This window comes from Perca fluviatilis, chromosome 6 (genome assembly GCF_010015445.1).
Source record: "Perca fluviatilis chromosome 6, GENO_Pfluv_1.0, whole genome shotgun sequence".
In the NCBI taxonomy this organism is placed as follows: Eukaryota; Metazoa; Chordata; class Actinopteri; order Perciformes; family Percidae; genus Perca; species Perca fluviatilis.
The window spans coordinates 20247161-20264189 of NC_053117.1; the positions used below are offsets into that span (position 1 = coordinate 20247161).

A 17029-nucleotide genomic window follows, 5' to 3' on the forward strand; every position below is an offset into this window, starting at 1 on the left:
GGACAGAAATTCAATTTTAAGGGTTAAGGTAAAAATTGGATGTGGCTTTAGTGTTTTGGGGTTACAGTCATCCAAATGCTCTTCTGTGTGTTTTTCTAATAGATTTTTACCAAAAGCTCTTTGCCCCAATAGGTTTGTGTTTGCTGAGCCCTGACCTTGTTGTGGGTGCAATGAGTTCAATTAGTGTATTTGATTGTGACATTTGTGGGTGGGTTGTGTTTTTTTTTTTATTTTTATTTAAACAAGTGTGTGTGTGTATGTGTTTGAGGACAAAAGAGAGGCGCGTGTGTGTGTGTGTGTGTGTGTGTGTGTGTGTGTGTGTGTGTGTGTGTGTGTGTGTGTGTGTGTGTGTGTGTGTGTGTGTGTGTGTGTGTGTGTGTGTGTGTGTGTGTGTGTGTGTGTGTGTGTGTGTGTGTGTGTGTGTGTGTGTGTGTGGCTGCAGCAGCCCAAGTGCCTTTGGCAGTGGCTCAGTTCCTGCTGGTAATGCATTGTCTTAAAGAGACATGAGGCCTACAGATGCAGCTTAATGAGCTGATTTCCTTTTAAGGATGAATTCATAGATGCCTATGATGTCATGCGTATGAAATCTGGTTTGCCCTCTTTAACTTTCATTAGACCTTTTTTTTTTTTTTTTTTTTTTTTTTTTTTCTTTCAACAAAAACTAACTCATGTCATTTACAAACTGGAGGTCATTTTATTTTAATATAATAAATATGAAACACAGAGGGCACATCTTCCATGGGAATAGGGAGAATAGATTTCAAAGGTTGGTGTGTGGTGGCCGGCAAGTTAAAACTGGTCATCATGCCCAAAAGGCAAGAAACTAACTTTTTTGAGGAATAATGCTAACTTAAGCTACATCCGGCAAACTGTGGATTGTTTTCAAACTGTATTGTATAGCAACAAGAATGATGTAATTCTTGTCGGTTTTAACCTATTGTTGTTTATGTGTTAGCGGTGCTAACAGCTAACCCACCGCAGATTTAAAAGTACAATATGACAAAAAATGGGGAAACTCCTGTTATGCCTGAGTCAGATGTCCTTTTGTTTAAAAGACAGAAAGTGGTCACAGAGCTTCCTGACTATTTTGCAATCTAGTGTTTATGTTTTGGGATTTTTGTGTTTCTCTACCTGCTGTTTGAAACTAGCAGATCTACACATTTTGCAGGTGTTTGTGTATGTCCTATAGAACTAGGAAAAACCAAGCTCTTGATCTTCTTGCAATTGATAAACTTCTTTTAACTGTCATTGTTACCCTTGTATGACCCAAAGCGACGTTGAGAAAATGCAACTGTAATTATAAAATTTCAGTCTCCCAATAGATCTGTGAACTATAAATGGTCGCCACTGGCCTACTATATCATTATCTGTCTGGGAAATTTTGGATAAAAAATTCACTGATTCACAAAGAACCAACAAATATATATTTTACTTTGCTTGTTGAAGCAGGGACAAAACACTAACCTGACTCCTCCAGATCGATTGCTTCGCATTTGCTCGGCATATTCATCTGGGAACTTTCCGTTGGAGAACTTTTGGGAAGGAGCGAAAATACTGGTTAGCTGATTGCATAAACCATCTGTCTATCACCACCTATGTTGATGATAGACGGGCCAAGCTGCCATGTTGTTTAGACTAACAGTCGCTTCTCGTTGTGTCACATCTAAACCTGCCTCAAAACCAACGCTGATTGGTCGGTTGTTTGGCGAACTGCTCCAAATTTTCTCTATCTCAAGATGCCAGACTGATCTGCGAGTAGAAAACTGGAGCTCGCGAGATCAGGATGGTCTCATGAAGCTAACAAACCACACAGCTATAAAAAAAGAGTTAAATGTGAGTGTAGGTGGCTGTTTTCTTTGAATCTTTCAGGAAGTTAAAAAGTATGTGTTTGTATGAATAATTACTGTGTGAGTGTGTATTGTTTCGACTGACTATTATCCATTGCACAAACATTATATGGTTCTGGTTTAAAACGCAGAGAAATCCCTAAGTGACTGTGACACAGATGTGTAGAAAATGGAAAACACAGGCTAACAAAGACTGTAAAGACGGCCAGGCAGACGATTTTATGGATTATTGGAGTGAAGTGAACGGAGTGAAGACTGTTGAAGCGTTTTGAAAGACGGAGCCAGCACTGGCTCATTAACTGTGACAAAGAGACCAATCGCTGATTTGCAGCCATTTAATATGTTATACTTTTCCCCTCATTTGTGTTAACCTTTCTGTTGTTGAAATGTTTAGCTTAGCATTAAGACTGGTAACAGGAAAACGGTAAGCCAGTCTCTGGCAAAAGGTAAATCTCTAAAATTGATGTAGTCTATTAATAAATGATATCTTGATTGTCATTTACTAGACTAGCTTAATGTTGTTACCTCTGGACAAGCTGGCTAGCAGTTTCTCCATTTTTCCATTCTTTGTGCTAAGCTGACTGACTGCTGGCGGTAGCTTCATATTTACTGTAGAGAACTGTATAGAAGTGATATTAATGTAACTCTTGGCAAGGAAACAAATATGCATATTTCCCAGAATGACAAAGTATTCCTTCTCACTTGTTTGTACTGCTCTGATTTGAACTTTCTATAGTTTTGGAATAGAGAGGTCCTTTTCCCTGCACAGCTTTAATACTGTATAAGCAGCACAGGAAGAAGGTCAAGCTAAAGTAATTTTGTCAGGTGAGAAGAAAAGTTGAAAAGCACTCTAGTAATTTCATGAAAAGTTAAAGGAAAAACAACCTGCAGTGGTGTTGTGCATTTTACTGTGCATTTGTTTTGAATTCCATCAGTTTATAGGACAGTGGAGGATTGCGTGAAATTCTGGGACAGATTGTGGGTGAAGAAAAGTGAAGTGAGAGATATATAATTCATAGTTTTTTATTTGATTTAATAGTAGTAGAAAGAGATAACAATTTTTTAATGAAATTGCCAAGCATGGATGTTGCAGTATATACACCATAGCTAAGTGAGGACAGTGATGCTTCAATATGTTTTCCCATCGTTGATCATGTTGTTAAATAAATGTTATCCTGAAATCATCAAGTTGTTGTGAAACAGATTTTCCTCAGTCTGAGTGCTTCCCTGGACTTTAAAACTTCCCTGTGTCTTCCCGGGGGTTTGGATAGCTAGATGCTGGGTTTCCATGGCAGCGGTCAGAGCGGTTTCCGGGGGGTGTTGTGATGCAGATGTTCTCTGCAGGAGATGTGCGTGTGTTAGTGTGTTTGTGCCGATACAGAAAGTGGTATTTTTGAGTAGGCGGCGCCCAAAAACATACTTATGTTTGTTTATGCTGGTTGCTGACCCAGGCTGATTGTCACCACTGCAGTTAATGGTGGAATGTTACCCTGTGTGTGTGTGTGTGTGTGTGTGTGTGTGTGTTATCACTGATGTTGGACATTGTTCAGTCCCTCCATGATTTTCGCGGGAGCTTTCGTAAAAAGTTGCGATGTCTTTTGTATTTTTGTTGCAATGAATGATTTTGTGATAGTTCTTTAAAAATAAAAAGGTGTTTTGGGAGAATAAAACTACTCTGGGCTAAGATTTCCTAGCAACCTTACCAAAAAGGCTCAGGATGTTGCAAATGTTGGTATAATATGAAAATGGCTGGTGGATTTAAGACAAAAAATAATAATGAATTGAATGAATCAAATTTGAACATTTGTGTCTGTGGCTTGTTGATCTTTACATTATTTAAATTCCTAACCTGAGACACACATTCATACGGTTTCATAAAGTACTTATTGGACTTTAACTTATCATTGCACTTAGAATAATGAGCGTAGTTGTCCTCAATTTAGGTCCTTCTGTATGTTTCATCTCTGTTTTTTCCTGCATCCACTGTGTGTGTGTGTGTGTGCGTCAGTCGCGGGGGGAACTGAGCAGCAGCCCCGCCCGCTGCAGAGCCGACAGGATTGAAACCGCAGCAGCTTTCAGTGACTTTAGAGTGAAAAATCTTTATGCATAAATTGATTTTAAAATGTATACAGGTTGGCAGGACGGTCTGAAATGTTCTGTTTGGCCTATGAGGAAAAAGCAGAAATTGTAGAAATATTTAGTGTTTGCTACATATGTAACACTTATTACTCTTGATGCAATCCTAAACAAAATAGTTTAACAGGAATATACTCATATATCTGTGAAAATGTGTGTTTACTTGTAAGTGTCCTTACTTTCCACTTTAAAAAATGCCTGTTTATCTGGTCGTTTGTGTGCTGTGCTCTCCTGCTTGTGTGTATACATGTGAGTTCTAGATTTGTGTAATTAGCTGCTCATTCTCGCTCTTTCCTCAGACACGGGACGCGGTGTGCGGGCGAAGTTGCTGCAGCCGCAAACAACTCCCACTGCATTGTGGGAATTGCATACAATGCCAGAATAGGAGGTGAGTGATATTGGTCTAGTTATTATTCCAACAACTGGGTTTAACTAAAATGAACAGTGTTTTAAGTTTGTCTTTGTGTCACTGATTGATCACTGGCTTATGTCCCACACACTATTAAGATGTTGTCATGGTGACGTCTGACTGCTTCTGCACACTTGCATGCTAATGAACATAAAATTAAATATATGATGATAGGAGCCTGTAGAAACCTATATAGAGATCTTGTTGCAGAAATTAACATATTAAAGAGGAGCAAAATATTTTAGTAAAGTGTAACTTCTAATGCTTGTCTAATACAACCAGCTGTTATGTGGGAGAAGCATACTGAAATACTTGCTAAATATTGTATTGATTAGCCTAATTAGATGTGATTTTCCTGACTGTGTTTAATTTCTTATGGTTATTATGACAGGACATTAAGCAGCTTGACTGGCTGCTTTATGTATATTGTTAAACAGCCAGTTCTGTGGAAATACATAGGACATAGATTAAACTAGTTTGTGTGTTAGGTGTGCGAATGCTGGATGGTGATGTAACCGATATGGTGGAGGCCAAGTCTCTGAGCCTCCAGCCGCAGCACATCGACATCTACAGTGCCAGCTGGGGACCTGATGACGATGGAAAGACAGTGGATGGACCCGCATCTCTGGCCAGGCAGGCCTTCGAGAATGGCATCCGCATGGTGGGCACATGCATACATTTACATACAGATCAATGTACAAATGTGCTTCATTGCTCAGCCAAGTCTTTGCTATTGGTATTTATATGGTGAGAAAAGATACAAACACACACTTTAAGCAGATATGTGTGTGTTCATATACTTGTGTCCCAAAGTCTTTCCTGGCTATCTGTGAAGCTCCTCTGGACATTAGAGAGCAGCCCTCATCTATTAGCATATATGTTAATTTACATATTCATAGCTCATTTTGCATAAAGACAAGCTACCGCTGTGTTGTTGGCTGAGTAGAGTGGAAAAGCTGTAACAGAGGTTAAGAGGGGTGAAGTCATTTACTGGTCATGTCTCACACACATACATCTACAAAGTTTGCTACTACTGGCTTTCTGCCACTTGGTTAAGCAGATGTAGACCTTTGAGAAGGTGAGACAGAAACTGAAAACTTTGTCTTAAAGGCTGAGTGCCTGAGGCATGTTACAAAAAAGAGAAAAGAGAGAGGAAAAAAGGGACGGACAGGTGGGGAGTGTGAATAGGAGAGAGTCCCCACCGCTCCTGACAGGCTGGCCTTTTAAGATGACAGAGGTGAGGGAGATATCTGTCCAACTGGTACGAGTTGGGCATGTTTATGTTGCTTGCACGCCGTGTGTGTGTGTGTGTGTGTGTGTGTGTGTGTGTGTGTGTGTGTGTGTGTGTGTGTGTGTGTGTGTGTGTGTGTGTGTGTGTGTGTGTGTGTGTGTGTGTGTGTGTGTGTGTGTGTGTGTGTGTGTGTGTGTGTCAGTGTAGTGTGTGTCAGTGTAGTGTGTGTGTGTGTGTAGCTGAGTGGAGATGAAATGCTTGTCAGTGTAACATGTACCAATGTGACACTCTGAAGAGAGAGTTTATCACAAAGAGCTGAGGTGTTAGAAATACCATTGACAGCTGTGGAGAGGGTTGGAAAAAATGTTGCTTATGCACAACAACCGTGTTTTTAATTAGGCTAACCCTGTCTGTGTGTATATAGCTCTCAATCATAACAGTGAAGTCTATCAAAATATGTTTTGCTAGATAAAGTAATAAATCATTGACATTGTCTAATCATTGAAATTGTTAATGATGAATTGTCTGACAAGACTAATTCAAATTCATTAATCGGCAATTCTTTGAGTCTTGCTCTCTTTCCATCTATTGATGATGATTGCTGTCCATCAGTTTCACATTGTGTCTTCATCCTCCTCTCACCCTCGTCCTCTTTACTCACGGTTTCCTCTCCCTCTCATTCTTTGTCCCCTCCTTTCTTTCAAAGTGCTCTTCATCGCTCTTATCTGTCAGCGTTTGCTCCTGTCTGATCCCCTTCTCACTCAGCCCCCCTTTTGAAGAAGTGTGTGTATGTGTGTGAGAGAGAGTGTGAGAGTGTGAAAGTGTAAGTGTTTGTGTGTGTCGCAAGTGTTGTTAGATTGTGTGTCTGGACAAACTGTATTGCAGTTCGTCCGATGCCTTTTTTTGCTGACTCCTGGCTGAACTTTGCTTTCACAACTCGGTCAGTCATCACCAACACTGTAACTAGCTTAGTGTGTCTCCACCAGGCCTGGGTTTAACTCTGCCAATTTTGCCAATGTGCAATGTCTAATTGAATAGTCAAAGGCATTTGGCTTGAGAAGGTTTCCAATGAAAAATAATTGAGACTGAATACTCTATTAGTAAATTAATTAGTGTCTCTATTCACACTTTGAGTCAATGTGAAGCTCCCTCTGAGCTGGCCCTGGCCAATCAGCAAGATCTTCTGTCTACATCTGGGATGAGTTTTGTTATACATTGTGTAACCTCTTTTAGAAACTTAGAATATTAAACTGTAACTAAACTATAAAAGCTGCCTGGCTGCACACGTGAACAGCCTCAGTTATAACAAATGTCTATATGTGTGCAATGTTAAGACAAAACATGCACATAAAATATTGTAAAATCTCTGTAGTCTTATTTGCTGTACAAAATAAGTAAGTAAGTCGCTATATGTTAAAACATATGCACATGCATTTTTGTGTGGCTTTATTGCTTTGCCTCCTTTAATATTTGTGTACAATCAAGTCAACTCTAATGTTGGCTTTTTGTAGGCTTTTGATGCATTACATTACATTTAGCTGACGCTTTTATCCGAAGCGACTTACAATTGCTATATTTGTCAGAGGTCGCACGCGTCTGGAGCAACTAGGGGTTAAGTGTCTTGCTCAGGGACACATTGTTGATGTGTCGCAGTGGGAATCGAACCCAGGTCTCCCACACCAAAGGCATTTGTCATATCCACTGCGCCATCAGCACCCACTCATTCAAACATGTAAAGATGTGATTTTAATTATTTTCAACACATTTCAATAAAATGTGCAAACAGTCTTCCCGGCTGAAAACCAATGGAAAAATAAATAAATAATAATAAAGTTTAGCATCAGACATGCTGCAATAAAATGTACTATTCACAAAAACAAACCGCAATGTCCTATCTGACATATTACTAATTAATATGACAATATTGGGTCTAGTAATATATAAAGTCTGATGTCAGGCAAGTAATTTAACTTCTCTCTTCTGCTGCTATGTCACGGAGAAATGGAAATTCCCCTCAGTCCAACATGGAAAAAATCTGAATAACACAGCATGGCACTTTTCAAGGGAAAAAATACCTACTATATTTTGCCCAGTTGAAACATTATGATTACTGAACTTGGATCAAATCTTATCAGATCTGTTGCCAGACACTCACAGGATGCTGAGGACTTGCATCGTCTCTGATCTTTTCTGGCTCTCTCCCCGCGCTGGTGTTGCTGATGTTTTCTTATTTATACAGTGGTTTCTGGAAACTGAACACAGAACTTGTTACTCTGTCTTCTGACAGACATTGAAAGTACATTTAAAAATGAAACTACAACAAGGTCCGGTAAGGAGTAATTACCTCTACTGAGACAAATCTTTGCATCTTTTCCTGTCAGGGGAGGAAGGGGCGGGGCTCCATCTTCGTGTGGGCTTCAGGCAACGGTGGGCGCAGCAGAGACCATTGCTCCTGCGACGGCTACACCAACTCTATCTACACCATCTCCATCTCCAGCACAGCTGAGAGCGGACGCAAGCCATGGTACCTGGAGGAATGCTCGTCCACACTGACCACCACCTACAGCAGCGGCGAGAACTACGACCGAAAGATTGTGAGGATTGAAGTGTCTGTGGAAGACTTCAACAACTGCTGTTGAACGAACACACACACACACACACACACACACACACACACACACACACACACACACACACACACACACACACACACACACACACACACGAGCGCATTAGTTCTTAAAAGGAGCACAAGTTCCCATGGCCTAATTTTACTGCAGGGCCAGTATGCCTTTTCCTTCTTCAATGATGTCGGAGTTGTAGCATAGTGTATTGTGCTTAATTGAAATTAGGACAAGATTTCTGTTTTCCATCTTTGAATGTGTGACATGAACCAAAGAGACTTACATCGTCGTACTTGAGGTACGTCTCACTGTCCTTGATAATTCAACTCATTCATTTACACTGGATGCTGCCCATGTTTTGATTTGGAGTTTATTTTTTATTTATTTTGTAGAAATTTGCACATGCAATATACAGTATAATTTCAGTTAAGAATACAGCTGGTGCTGTTTGGCACCAACTTGGCCTTGTTTGTGTGTGCTTGTGGGTCCAGTGGTGTGGCCTGATTTAACCCAAATTGACCAAATCACTCCCATGATCCATTGGGATGGACAGTGAGAGTTGTCCACTGTGAGCTAGCTTGTCTGGCAGCGTCTTGCTACATTCCCCGTACCGATGCTACAGAAGCAAACACACACACACACACACACACACACACACACACACACACACACTCTCACTCGGTCTCTCTCTTTACAGTTACAGTTTGTACACTTACAGTAGAACATCATAGATCTAAATGTCATTCTAATCTACTTGAGCACGCACTGTCCTGTCTACTAAATGCTATTGGACCACTTTTACTTCTTACCAAACCATTTCAGATTCTGTGTGTGTGTGCTTGTCTTCAGATAATCCCTCAAAGTGTTTGGTCCAGGAAAGGTCCTTTGATGAGGACCCTCAGACTGGAAGTTAGCCAAGCTTTTCTTGGCTGACTGACTGTCAAGCTGTCTGACTAGTTGGCTGTATAAAGTCCATACAATCATATCCAACATACAGCACTTTAACATGTTCTACTACTCCTTATTCCTTCTTCCTCTTTGTCATTGGCTTCTCCTTGAGGATTGGATTGATTCCTTGAATTCTTGGGGAAACTGGTGATTTGCGTACTTGTGTGTGACTATCTGTGTGTGTTATCTGTAGTGAGGCAGTGTATCAAAGCTGGAATGTGAGTTTCCGGTTTGCCTAAATCCTCCTCATCCTCATGACTTCTCTCTCTTTCTTTCTCCCTCTCCTCCTGCCATCACTGTCACTATTTTCTCCTCTCCTCCTCTAACGCCACATCTGTAATGGTCTACTGTTCTCTCTTATTCTCTTCTCTCTGCAGATCACAACAGACCTGAGACATCGATGTACAGACAGTCACACAGGGACATCGGCCTCGGCTCCCATGGCTGCTGCCATTATTGCTCTGGCCCTGGAGGCAAAGTAAGATCCACTTAACCTCATCCCTTCGCTTCATCCCTTTGCCCCTTGCTTATCTTCTAATGCTCTCTTGTCCCCTGGCCTCATTGATCTGTAAGGGGAACACGTGAAGCATTTTCGCACAAATAAGTTATTGTCAAGTTAGCGGTGAAGATGCATTTAAATACTTGAAAAAAGCTGTCTTGTTTAAGTCAGTTAATCCCAGCTACATCTGTGCAGAGACATACCAAAGACATTTAGGGTTGCAGATTACTCTAGTGACAATTCACACAACTGGACTCTAGAAAGACACTCCTGCAGGACATACATGCTTACAGATCAGCCTCTTGCTTTTAGTTTGAGCAGTACAACAAAAATAAATGAATGTAATGTACTTTTGGATTGTGGGCGAGAGAATGTAAAGCTTAGAGCACATTATCTCATTATAGTACATTATACACCTGCATCTGGTCAGTTCAGAGTTTCAGCACTACCACGCAATCAACCCGCCTCTATGTAGTGATGTAGTCACAATTACTGATTCTATACTTGCAGGGATTCCTTGTCTGAAAGGTTTGTATAAATACAGGACTCCTTCTGGTTCGTCCAAAGCAGGTTTGAGTGTCACAAATATCATTTTAATAGCTGAATTCCAGTACAGATGGTAGACAGGAGTCATCAGCTGTTAATCTTTAACTGTTATTCTGGATGCCAAGCCAACATCGCTAGTGGACAGTGTGTTGATGTGAAAGGCAAATCCTAATTTTTCTAGGTAGAGAAACTTTGTTTGAACCCTGGCCTCCAGTGCACCTTCAGAGAGGTATTTAGTTGAGTTTGGGTACAAATAGGTATACAGTTAGTGTATTTGCACTCTTCTTTGGTAGTCAGTACTTCAGTACTTTCAGATACTCACCTTCTTGTGGATTGTCATTACTCTCCTTCAGTGGTGAACTGTGATTGATCTTTTAACAGAATTAAGCACTACATTGAGTAGTGAGAACTATATATAGCTGAAGTGTGTTCATACTGTGTAGCCTGTCTAAACCTGAGCTGGGACATATGATTTATTATCTCAATAGTTGCAGTGCCATCTCCTCTGATACAGTATCACTATGTTGTCTTTGGATCCTGAGACTGGGTTTTTTGCATCATTTACTGCGACATTTGCACTCTGAAATGTTTTGCTTTCTACCAGTTTATGGCTGTTCCAATGATGGCACTTTGGTACACAGCGTTTCATCTCAGCGGTCTGTCTCTTCATGACATCATGACTAGATAAAGAATATGACTTGAGTTTTAAGGATATATTTTCCTATTCATACAAATATTGTGATGCATCGAAGATGCTTGTCTTGAGATATAGAATCCCCCAGTATGGTGACGTTATCATTATTGTGGGCAAGTTATTGGGAAATTGATTCCAAACCCAAAACATATAAACCATTTCAAACTTGGTTTTGCGGCAGAATTTTATGCTGTCTGCAACAAGCAGGGCTGCCCACATATACGTTGGGGCCAGGTGCTTTCATGCCAACCTTTTCAGGGGACTAGAGTGCCAGTTTCAAAGTTGGCACTTTTAAAGATGAGGAAAGTAAGAGACAGATTTTAAAAGCATTTTAGTTTCAATGTTCTGTCTTGCCTTTGTGTCTTCTAGATGCCCTGGTTGCTTTTTGTGTGAGACACCACAGATGACTTCCCTGCCCCACTTTGAAACCTGTTGATGTGCTTTATTTGTGATACATTCATTAATTGGAAAGAGTGCAGTGCAGGTGCAGAGACTCTGAATTGGGCTTTACCTCATCATCACATGTTGAGCGGCTCAGTTAGCTGAGGTCACTTCATTTAACCTGGATAATCCAATCTAAGTCCTCACAGAAGAAAATATTCTCGGTTTCCAGGCAGTGCTGGGCCCATAAGCCTGTTTCCTCAACAAGATTATCACACACTGCTGCTTGCCTGCTTTCTTCTCCTGCTAGCTCTCAGCTCCTCTCTGTCATGCGTGCTGTGCCTCCACCACTGTCACAAAGATTGTTTTCCCTCCTCAAAGGGAAATACTCCTTTTTATTTATTTATTTTTTTTTTTACTTCTGTCCTTTCATTCACTTTTTTCACATGCATAAACTTGCATGCATGCACATGCAGGCAAAGAGGAGAGGATGAAAGAGGGAGAGGGAAAATGTTTAGACAAACGATGGTGTCTGCTCTTATCTGGTGAATGAAAGCGAGCAAACTCTGTGATAAACATGTCAAGACGCCATTACGCTTGACTTCTTTAAACTCTCTGTTGTGAGGTCTTTTCTGTTGGTATTGACATCTCTTTATGAGCTTGAGTCTAGCACGGCAAGCAGCTACATTTTAGAGCTTCGGAAACTTTTATTTCTTTCCCCTTTCCTTTTGTCCTTGGAAGTGAAGAAATGAAAAAGTGAGTGAACATGGAGACAGGAGACTTCAGTGAGGGATAAACAAGACATGAGTAAGGATAACCTACCATAACAATGTCATCTTCTGGGACGTTTTAAGCAACCAAAACGAATGAATGAAAAGAGAACTCAATTTCTTCTCCATTCGTCTGCTTTAAAATTCAAGCTAGAGAGGCAGATTTAACATTGAAAAATGCTGTTCATAGTTAATGGGTAATCTTCCATCACTGGACAAAACCAAGGTGAGATATAGATGAACTATTGAAATGTTTGACTTTTTGCCCCTTCATTTTCCTCCTTCACTTCCCTCTTTGCTTTGTACCTGCAGATTACTCATGTATGTTTGCATCCATAATTACACTTAAAAGAAGCACCAAGAAACCTATATCAGACACTGATTTGCTGCTGGTTTTCCACAGTAAGTGAGCTTCTCCATTAATTAGTATTGGCTTGTTCATGGGAAGGCTGTTGTGGCCTAGATAACGATGCCAAAGTCACTTTTAATTAATGACCATAAAACATTTATGGAACCATAATTACACAGTGACAGATAAGCCTATTAATATTGATCTGAGCATTAAATTATTCGACTTTTCATAGCACTTATCTGTGCTACCATCCTTTTTAATAATTTTTTTACTTGGTATTTTATTTTCAGCTATGTAGTCTATGTTTTTTAGTTTGATTTGACAAGTGTGGGATCATTAGACCCATTAGTGAATTTTAAACATGTGTAACAGCCTTATATTCAGTTATATTCTGGGCATCACAGGGATCTAATATTTAAGGTTCACTGCAAGCAGGGCTTCCTAACACTAGAAAGCAGTTTGTTTTGAATCTAACCCTGATAACTGCAAAAAGGATGACCCAACACTCCTTTAATACTTATTTTCCTTTAAAAGCCAAGGATTGATAGACGGCAGTGCTGCTAGAGATCGATGGCCAGCTTTCAGCATTGCAGAATTTTTCTGGTCTTACTGTAACGGTTGGAATTAAAAGACCGACTATGATTCTGATTTTGTTATGACTAATTAAAAAAAGAACTTGCACTGGTTTCCGATAAATGGAGCAAGTCAACAGGGACATTCGGCCCACATTGTCTTGTAGTGTGTAAAAGTTTAGGAATCAAAAAGCCTTGTCCTTAAGATCCTCAGGATTTTATCAAACATGTTTTCCTCGGCAACCAAACTGAGCAATTAACCCTGTCCCCAACCCAGCAGTGCTACTCCACAGATACAGATGAAATTGACAGAACATTTACAGAATAAAGTGCATATGTGAAGGAGCAGGTTTTTAACTGTAATCTGTGAAAGTCAGCAGCTAAATGTGTGATGCTGAAACGTCTTCCAGATGTTAAGGATTTTAAAAGTCTACTAGTGCATTTTTGGAGATCACAGGAAGCTGTGAAAGAACCTGCTCTTATGCAAGTGACTCAACAGGCAAAGGCACAGTGTGTTTTGCTGCCTGTCACTCTCTGTCTCGCGCTCACATCATACCTTCCTATCTTTTTATTTTTTATAATCCAAATGTTGGGTTGAGAACCTTAAATATTAGTTTTAGGTCAACTGATTCAGAGTAGTGCAGATTCTGGAGGTCTCAGATGGCGAGGGAGTGACATGAGGGGAGGGAATGGAGCATCTGGCCGGCATATGAGATGGAAGGGAATCCCAGGAAACTTGGTGACCCACATCTTCCTGGTTTTTCCCTTTTTTAATGTAGCATTTGGACATCAAAGCAGTTGAGGCACATGGCTGCCATCTCGTAATGGATCTCACGTGAGATCTGAGAAACTAGGGACGGATAAACGGGCATCTATGCTCTCCATCTATGCTTCTCTGTAATTTTCTCTCCCAGTAATCTTCCACCTACTGTATATTACCATGTTTTACTTGCCTTCTTTTACATTTTATCTGCTTTCTTCCTCAATGCACTTTTTTTTTTAACCCTCCCCTTTTAGTTTAATTTTTGTTCCTCTTTCATCCACCTAGCCTTTCCCATGCTCTTGTCTGAATTTACTCCCATAAGGAAGATACTGTATCTCCTAGTGTCCGTTCTTTCACTCTCGCTGTCATCAATTAGTTTTTTCTCTCCATGTTCTCTCCATGCTTTTCCTTTCACATCGTAATGGATTATTCAAAACATTTTTTCTCATCATCATGCCAGTATTTAAATCATTAGTGCTAGTTGACCTTGTCATTTATGTATGTGCATGTGTAAAGATTTTCATATTTATTTAAAATGTATGCATCTATTTGAGTATGTGCATAGGAAAGTAGGTCTTTATGTCACAATGTTTGTGTTAATCTTTTACAATACAACACATATATTAATGTGTTTGTGTGTGTGTGTTTTTCCCCCGATAGTCCTCTTCTAACATGGAGAGATGTTCAACACATAATTGTAAAGACCTCTAGAGCCGGACATCTCAGTGCCCCTGATTGGAAGACCAATGCTGCTGGTTACAATGGTACACATGACACTTTTCTCCATCCATCCATCCCACCTACATATGTACACATACATACAATGCAACTGTTCCATTTAAGATTCATAGTGGGATGTAGTGGGTTTGAAAGAAAAATCCAAAACGCAGAGATTCTGCATCAATATGCAGTATTTTGTCTCTTGAATTTTTCTCCAATCAGATGAGGGATGATAAGCACTTTCCAAAAATGTTTACCACCAGCTGCCATCTGTCAGCATCCATGTGGTGGTTGCTGTTTTGTAACTTTGTGAATGCGTGTTTTTATTTATACATTTTTTTAATTTTAAAGATTGTTTTGTGGCTTTTCCACCTTTATTTGATAAGACAGCTAGGTGAGAGAGAGAGGGGGAAGATATGCAGGAAATCGGCACAGGTCGGATTTGAACCCTGGACCTCTGCATCGAGGCATAAACCTCCAAGTATATGTGCGCCTGCTCTACCCACTGAGCCAAAGTGTGTGTGTGTGTGTCCGTGTGTGTGTGTCCGTGTGTGTGTCCGTGTGTCCGTCCAACAGTGAGAGCTAGGGGTCAGCCAGGCTGCAGGCCCAGTGTGCCTGGAGATTTTCCAAGTGTTTTTTCAAAGAGGAACTAAAGAGAAACAGAACAGGGAAGGAGCAGGAGCAGTGGGAGGAATTCATATTTGAGCTGCTGTACCCATAAGTTTAGTGGCTTCCAAACTTTCTTTTTCATTTTTACACTACCTTAAATGTCCTCAGAAATTTTCATCAGTCAGTAGAGAATACTTGTTAAAGCAATTGATTCTCATAATTTTTGCTTTTTTGGAACACATTTTGACTCCATAATAACGTAGACAACAGTCTTCTTGCAAAATCTTCCTCAGGAGTTTGAACTAAACAATCTTTTAAAAAAAACCTCATTGGTATCTTAAAAAAAAACAACTCATTGGTTTGACAAACAGTAGAGTCACCATTGGAGTGGTTTGATCAGCTGTGACTTTGCACTTTTTCCTATAGTCAGCCACCTATATGGCTTTGGTCTGATGGATGCTGAGGCGATGGTGAAAGAGGCGGAGCGATGGAAGCAAGTCCCTTCTCAGCACGTCTGCGTAGAGAGCGCAGACCGACAAATAAGGTAGCACACACACACACACACACACACACACCCACATTGTAAGTGCTGCCAAGTGACCAGACCACTTGTTGAGCACACTATTAAATAGGAAATATATCACATTCACATAAAAAAAACCTATCAAACCACGAGTGTCCTTTTAAGCATTTCAATATACACTACATGGCCAAATGATGTGGCAGACATTACACCAATATGTCATTGTTAAACCTCATTGTGGAGGCATGTCAAGTTCTTCAACACTAAACCATGGAAAACCATTTCTCCATGGTCCTCACTTTGTTCAAGTGGACAAGGACTTCCCTAAACTGTTGCCACACAGTTGGCACTCTATTGTCTAAAATATCATTGTAATTTGGAGCATTAGGATTTCTCGTAATTGGACCTAAAGGGGCCAAACCAACAGCATGTGAAGAAAATAATTCTGGAAATCTACTGCTGTGCCACATTAATGGATGGCAATTTTATAGTTAAACAGGTATATACATTGTAGTAGACTATCTAAGTTTAAAGTGGAATGCCAGATAAGTGTACAACAACATACATTATGTGAAAAAACATCTTTCTCTCTTTTTTCTTTCCCTGGTGTGTTATGCACCAGCATGTGTTTAAGAGGGTGGTTGTGTGCAAGCTGTACCTTGATAGGGGCCAAGCATTAGTTCTGGCAGGGTGGTTCTCACATAAGACCTTTTAACACACACACACACTCACACTCACACTCTCACTAACTCGGAGAGAGCCAGTGCTTCGCAGCTTGTTATTCTAGATGCAGCTGGAAGCCGAGCACTGTTCTGTGTTAGGCTGGCTGAAGTTGGGCCCTGAACTGGTTAGCTTTCAGTTGAAGGCTCGGTGGCCAGCGACTGCAGCATTATCAGTGTCATTCTGTCTGTTCTGCTCCAGTGCACACAAGTCGGTCCATATGAGGCTTATGTCAGCTTGTGTCAGAGGCAGTCATGCTCAGACCTTCGTACTCATCTAATGTGTGTTGGTTCTTGGAGAGATTACCACTGTTGTTGCATGAAAGAAATAATAATAAAATCCTGTCATGTTAGCCTCCTTTTTCTGTGTAGTGTATTTATGAGTAACCTTAGATGTGTGAAATGGTCAGTCACACAGTTGTCCAGTTACATGGAGCTTAAGCTTTGTTCATAAACAGAATTACCCTTCGTCCATCCAGCCAAATGACAGGCTTGAAAAGAAGTAAGTAAAAGTAGGCAATCGCAAGTAAACACAAGGCTTTGTTTTGTTTTTGGAACAAAGGCAAAAAAAGTCATTAAAATGTTTAATGTGTAACACAGTACAAAACTGTCCTAAAAGTATGAAATATTCTTTTCCCTTAACAAATCACTTTATTGAGTTAAATATTACATATAAATGTATCTGT

General features: G+C 40.3%; 1 protein-coding gene across 3 annotated transcripts in view; it reads left to right on the plus strand.

The window, feature by feature from the left end:
- The window catches only part of pcsk5b (proprotein convertase subtilisin/kexin type 5b), a 74076-nt gene that overhangs the window by 20841 nt on the left and 36206 nt on the right, over nt 1-17029 (plus strand). For all 3 annotated transcript variants that reach the window (XM_039802868.1, XM_039802869.1, XM_039802870.1), the window contains exons 6-11: nt 4283-4371; nt 4881-5053; nt 8005-8217; nt 9573-9673; nt 14433-14536; nt 15528-15645. In XM_039802868.1, coding sequence (XP_039658802.1) covers nt 4283-4371; nt 4881-5053; nt 8005-8217; nt 9573-9673; nt 14433-14536; nt 15528-15645 — 798 coding nt within the window. The remainder of the gene's footprint in view (nt 1-4282; nt 4372-4880; nt 5054-8004; nt 8218-9572; nt 9674-14432; nt 14537-15527; nt 15646-17029) is intronic.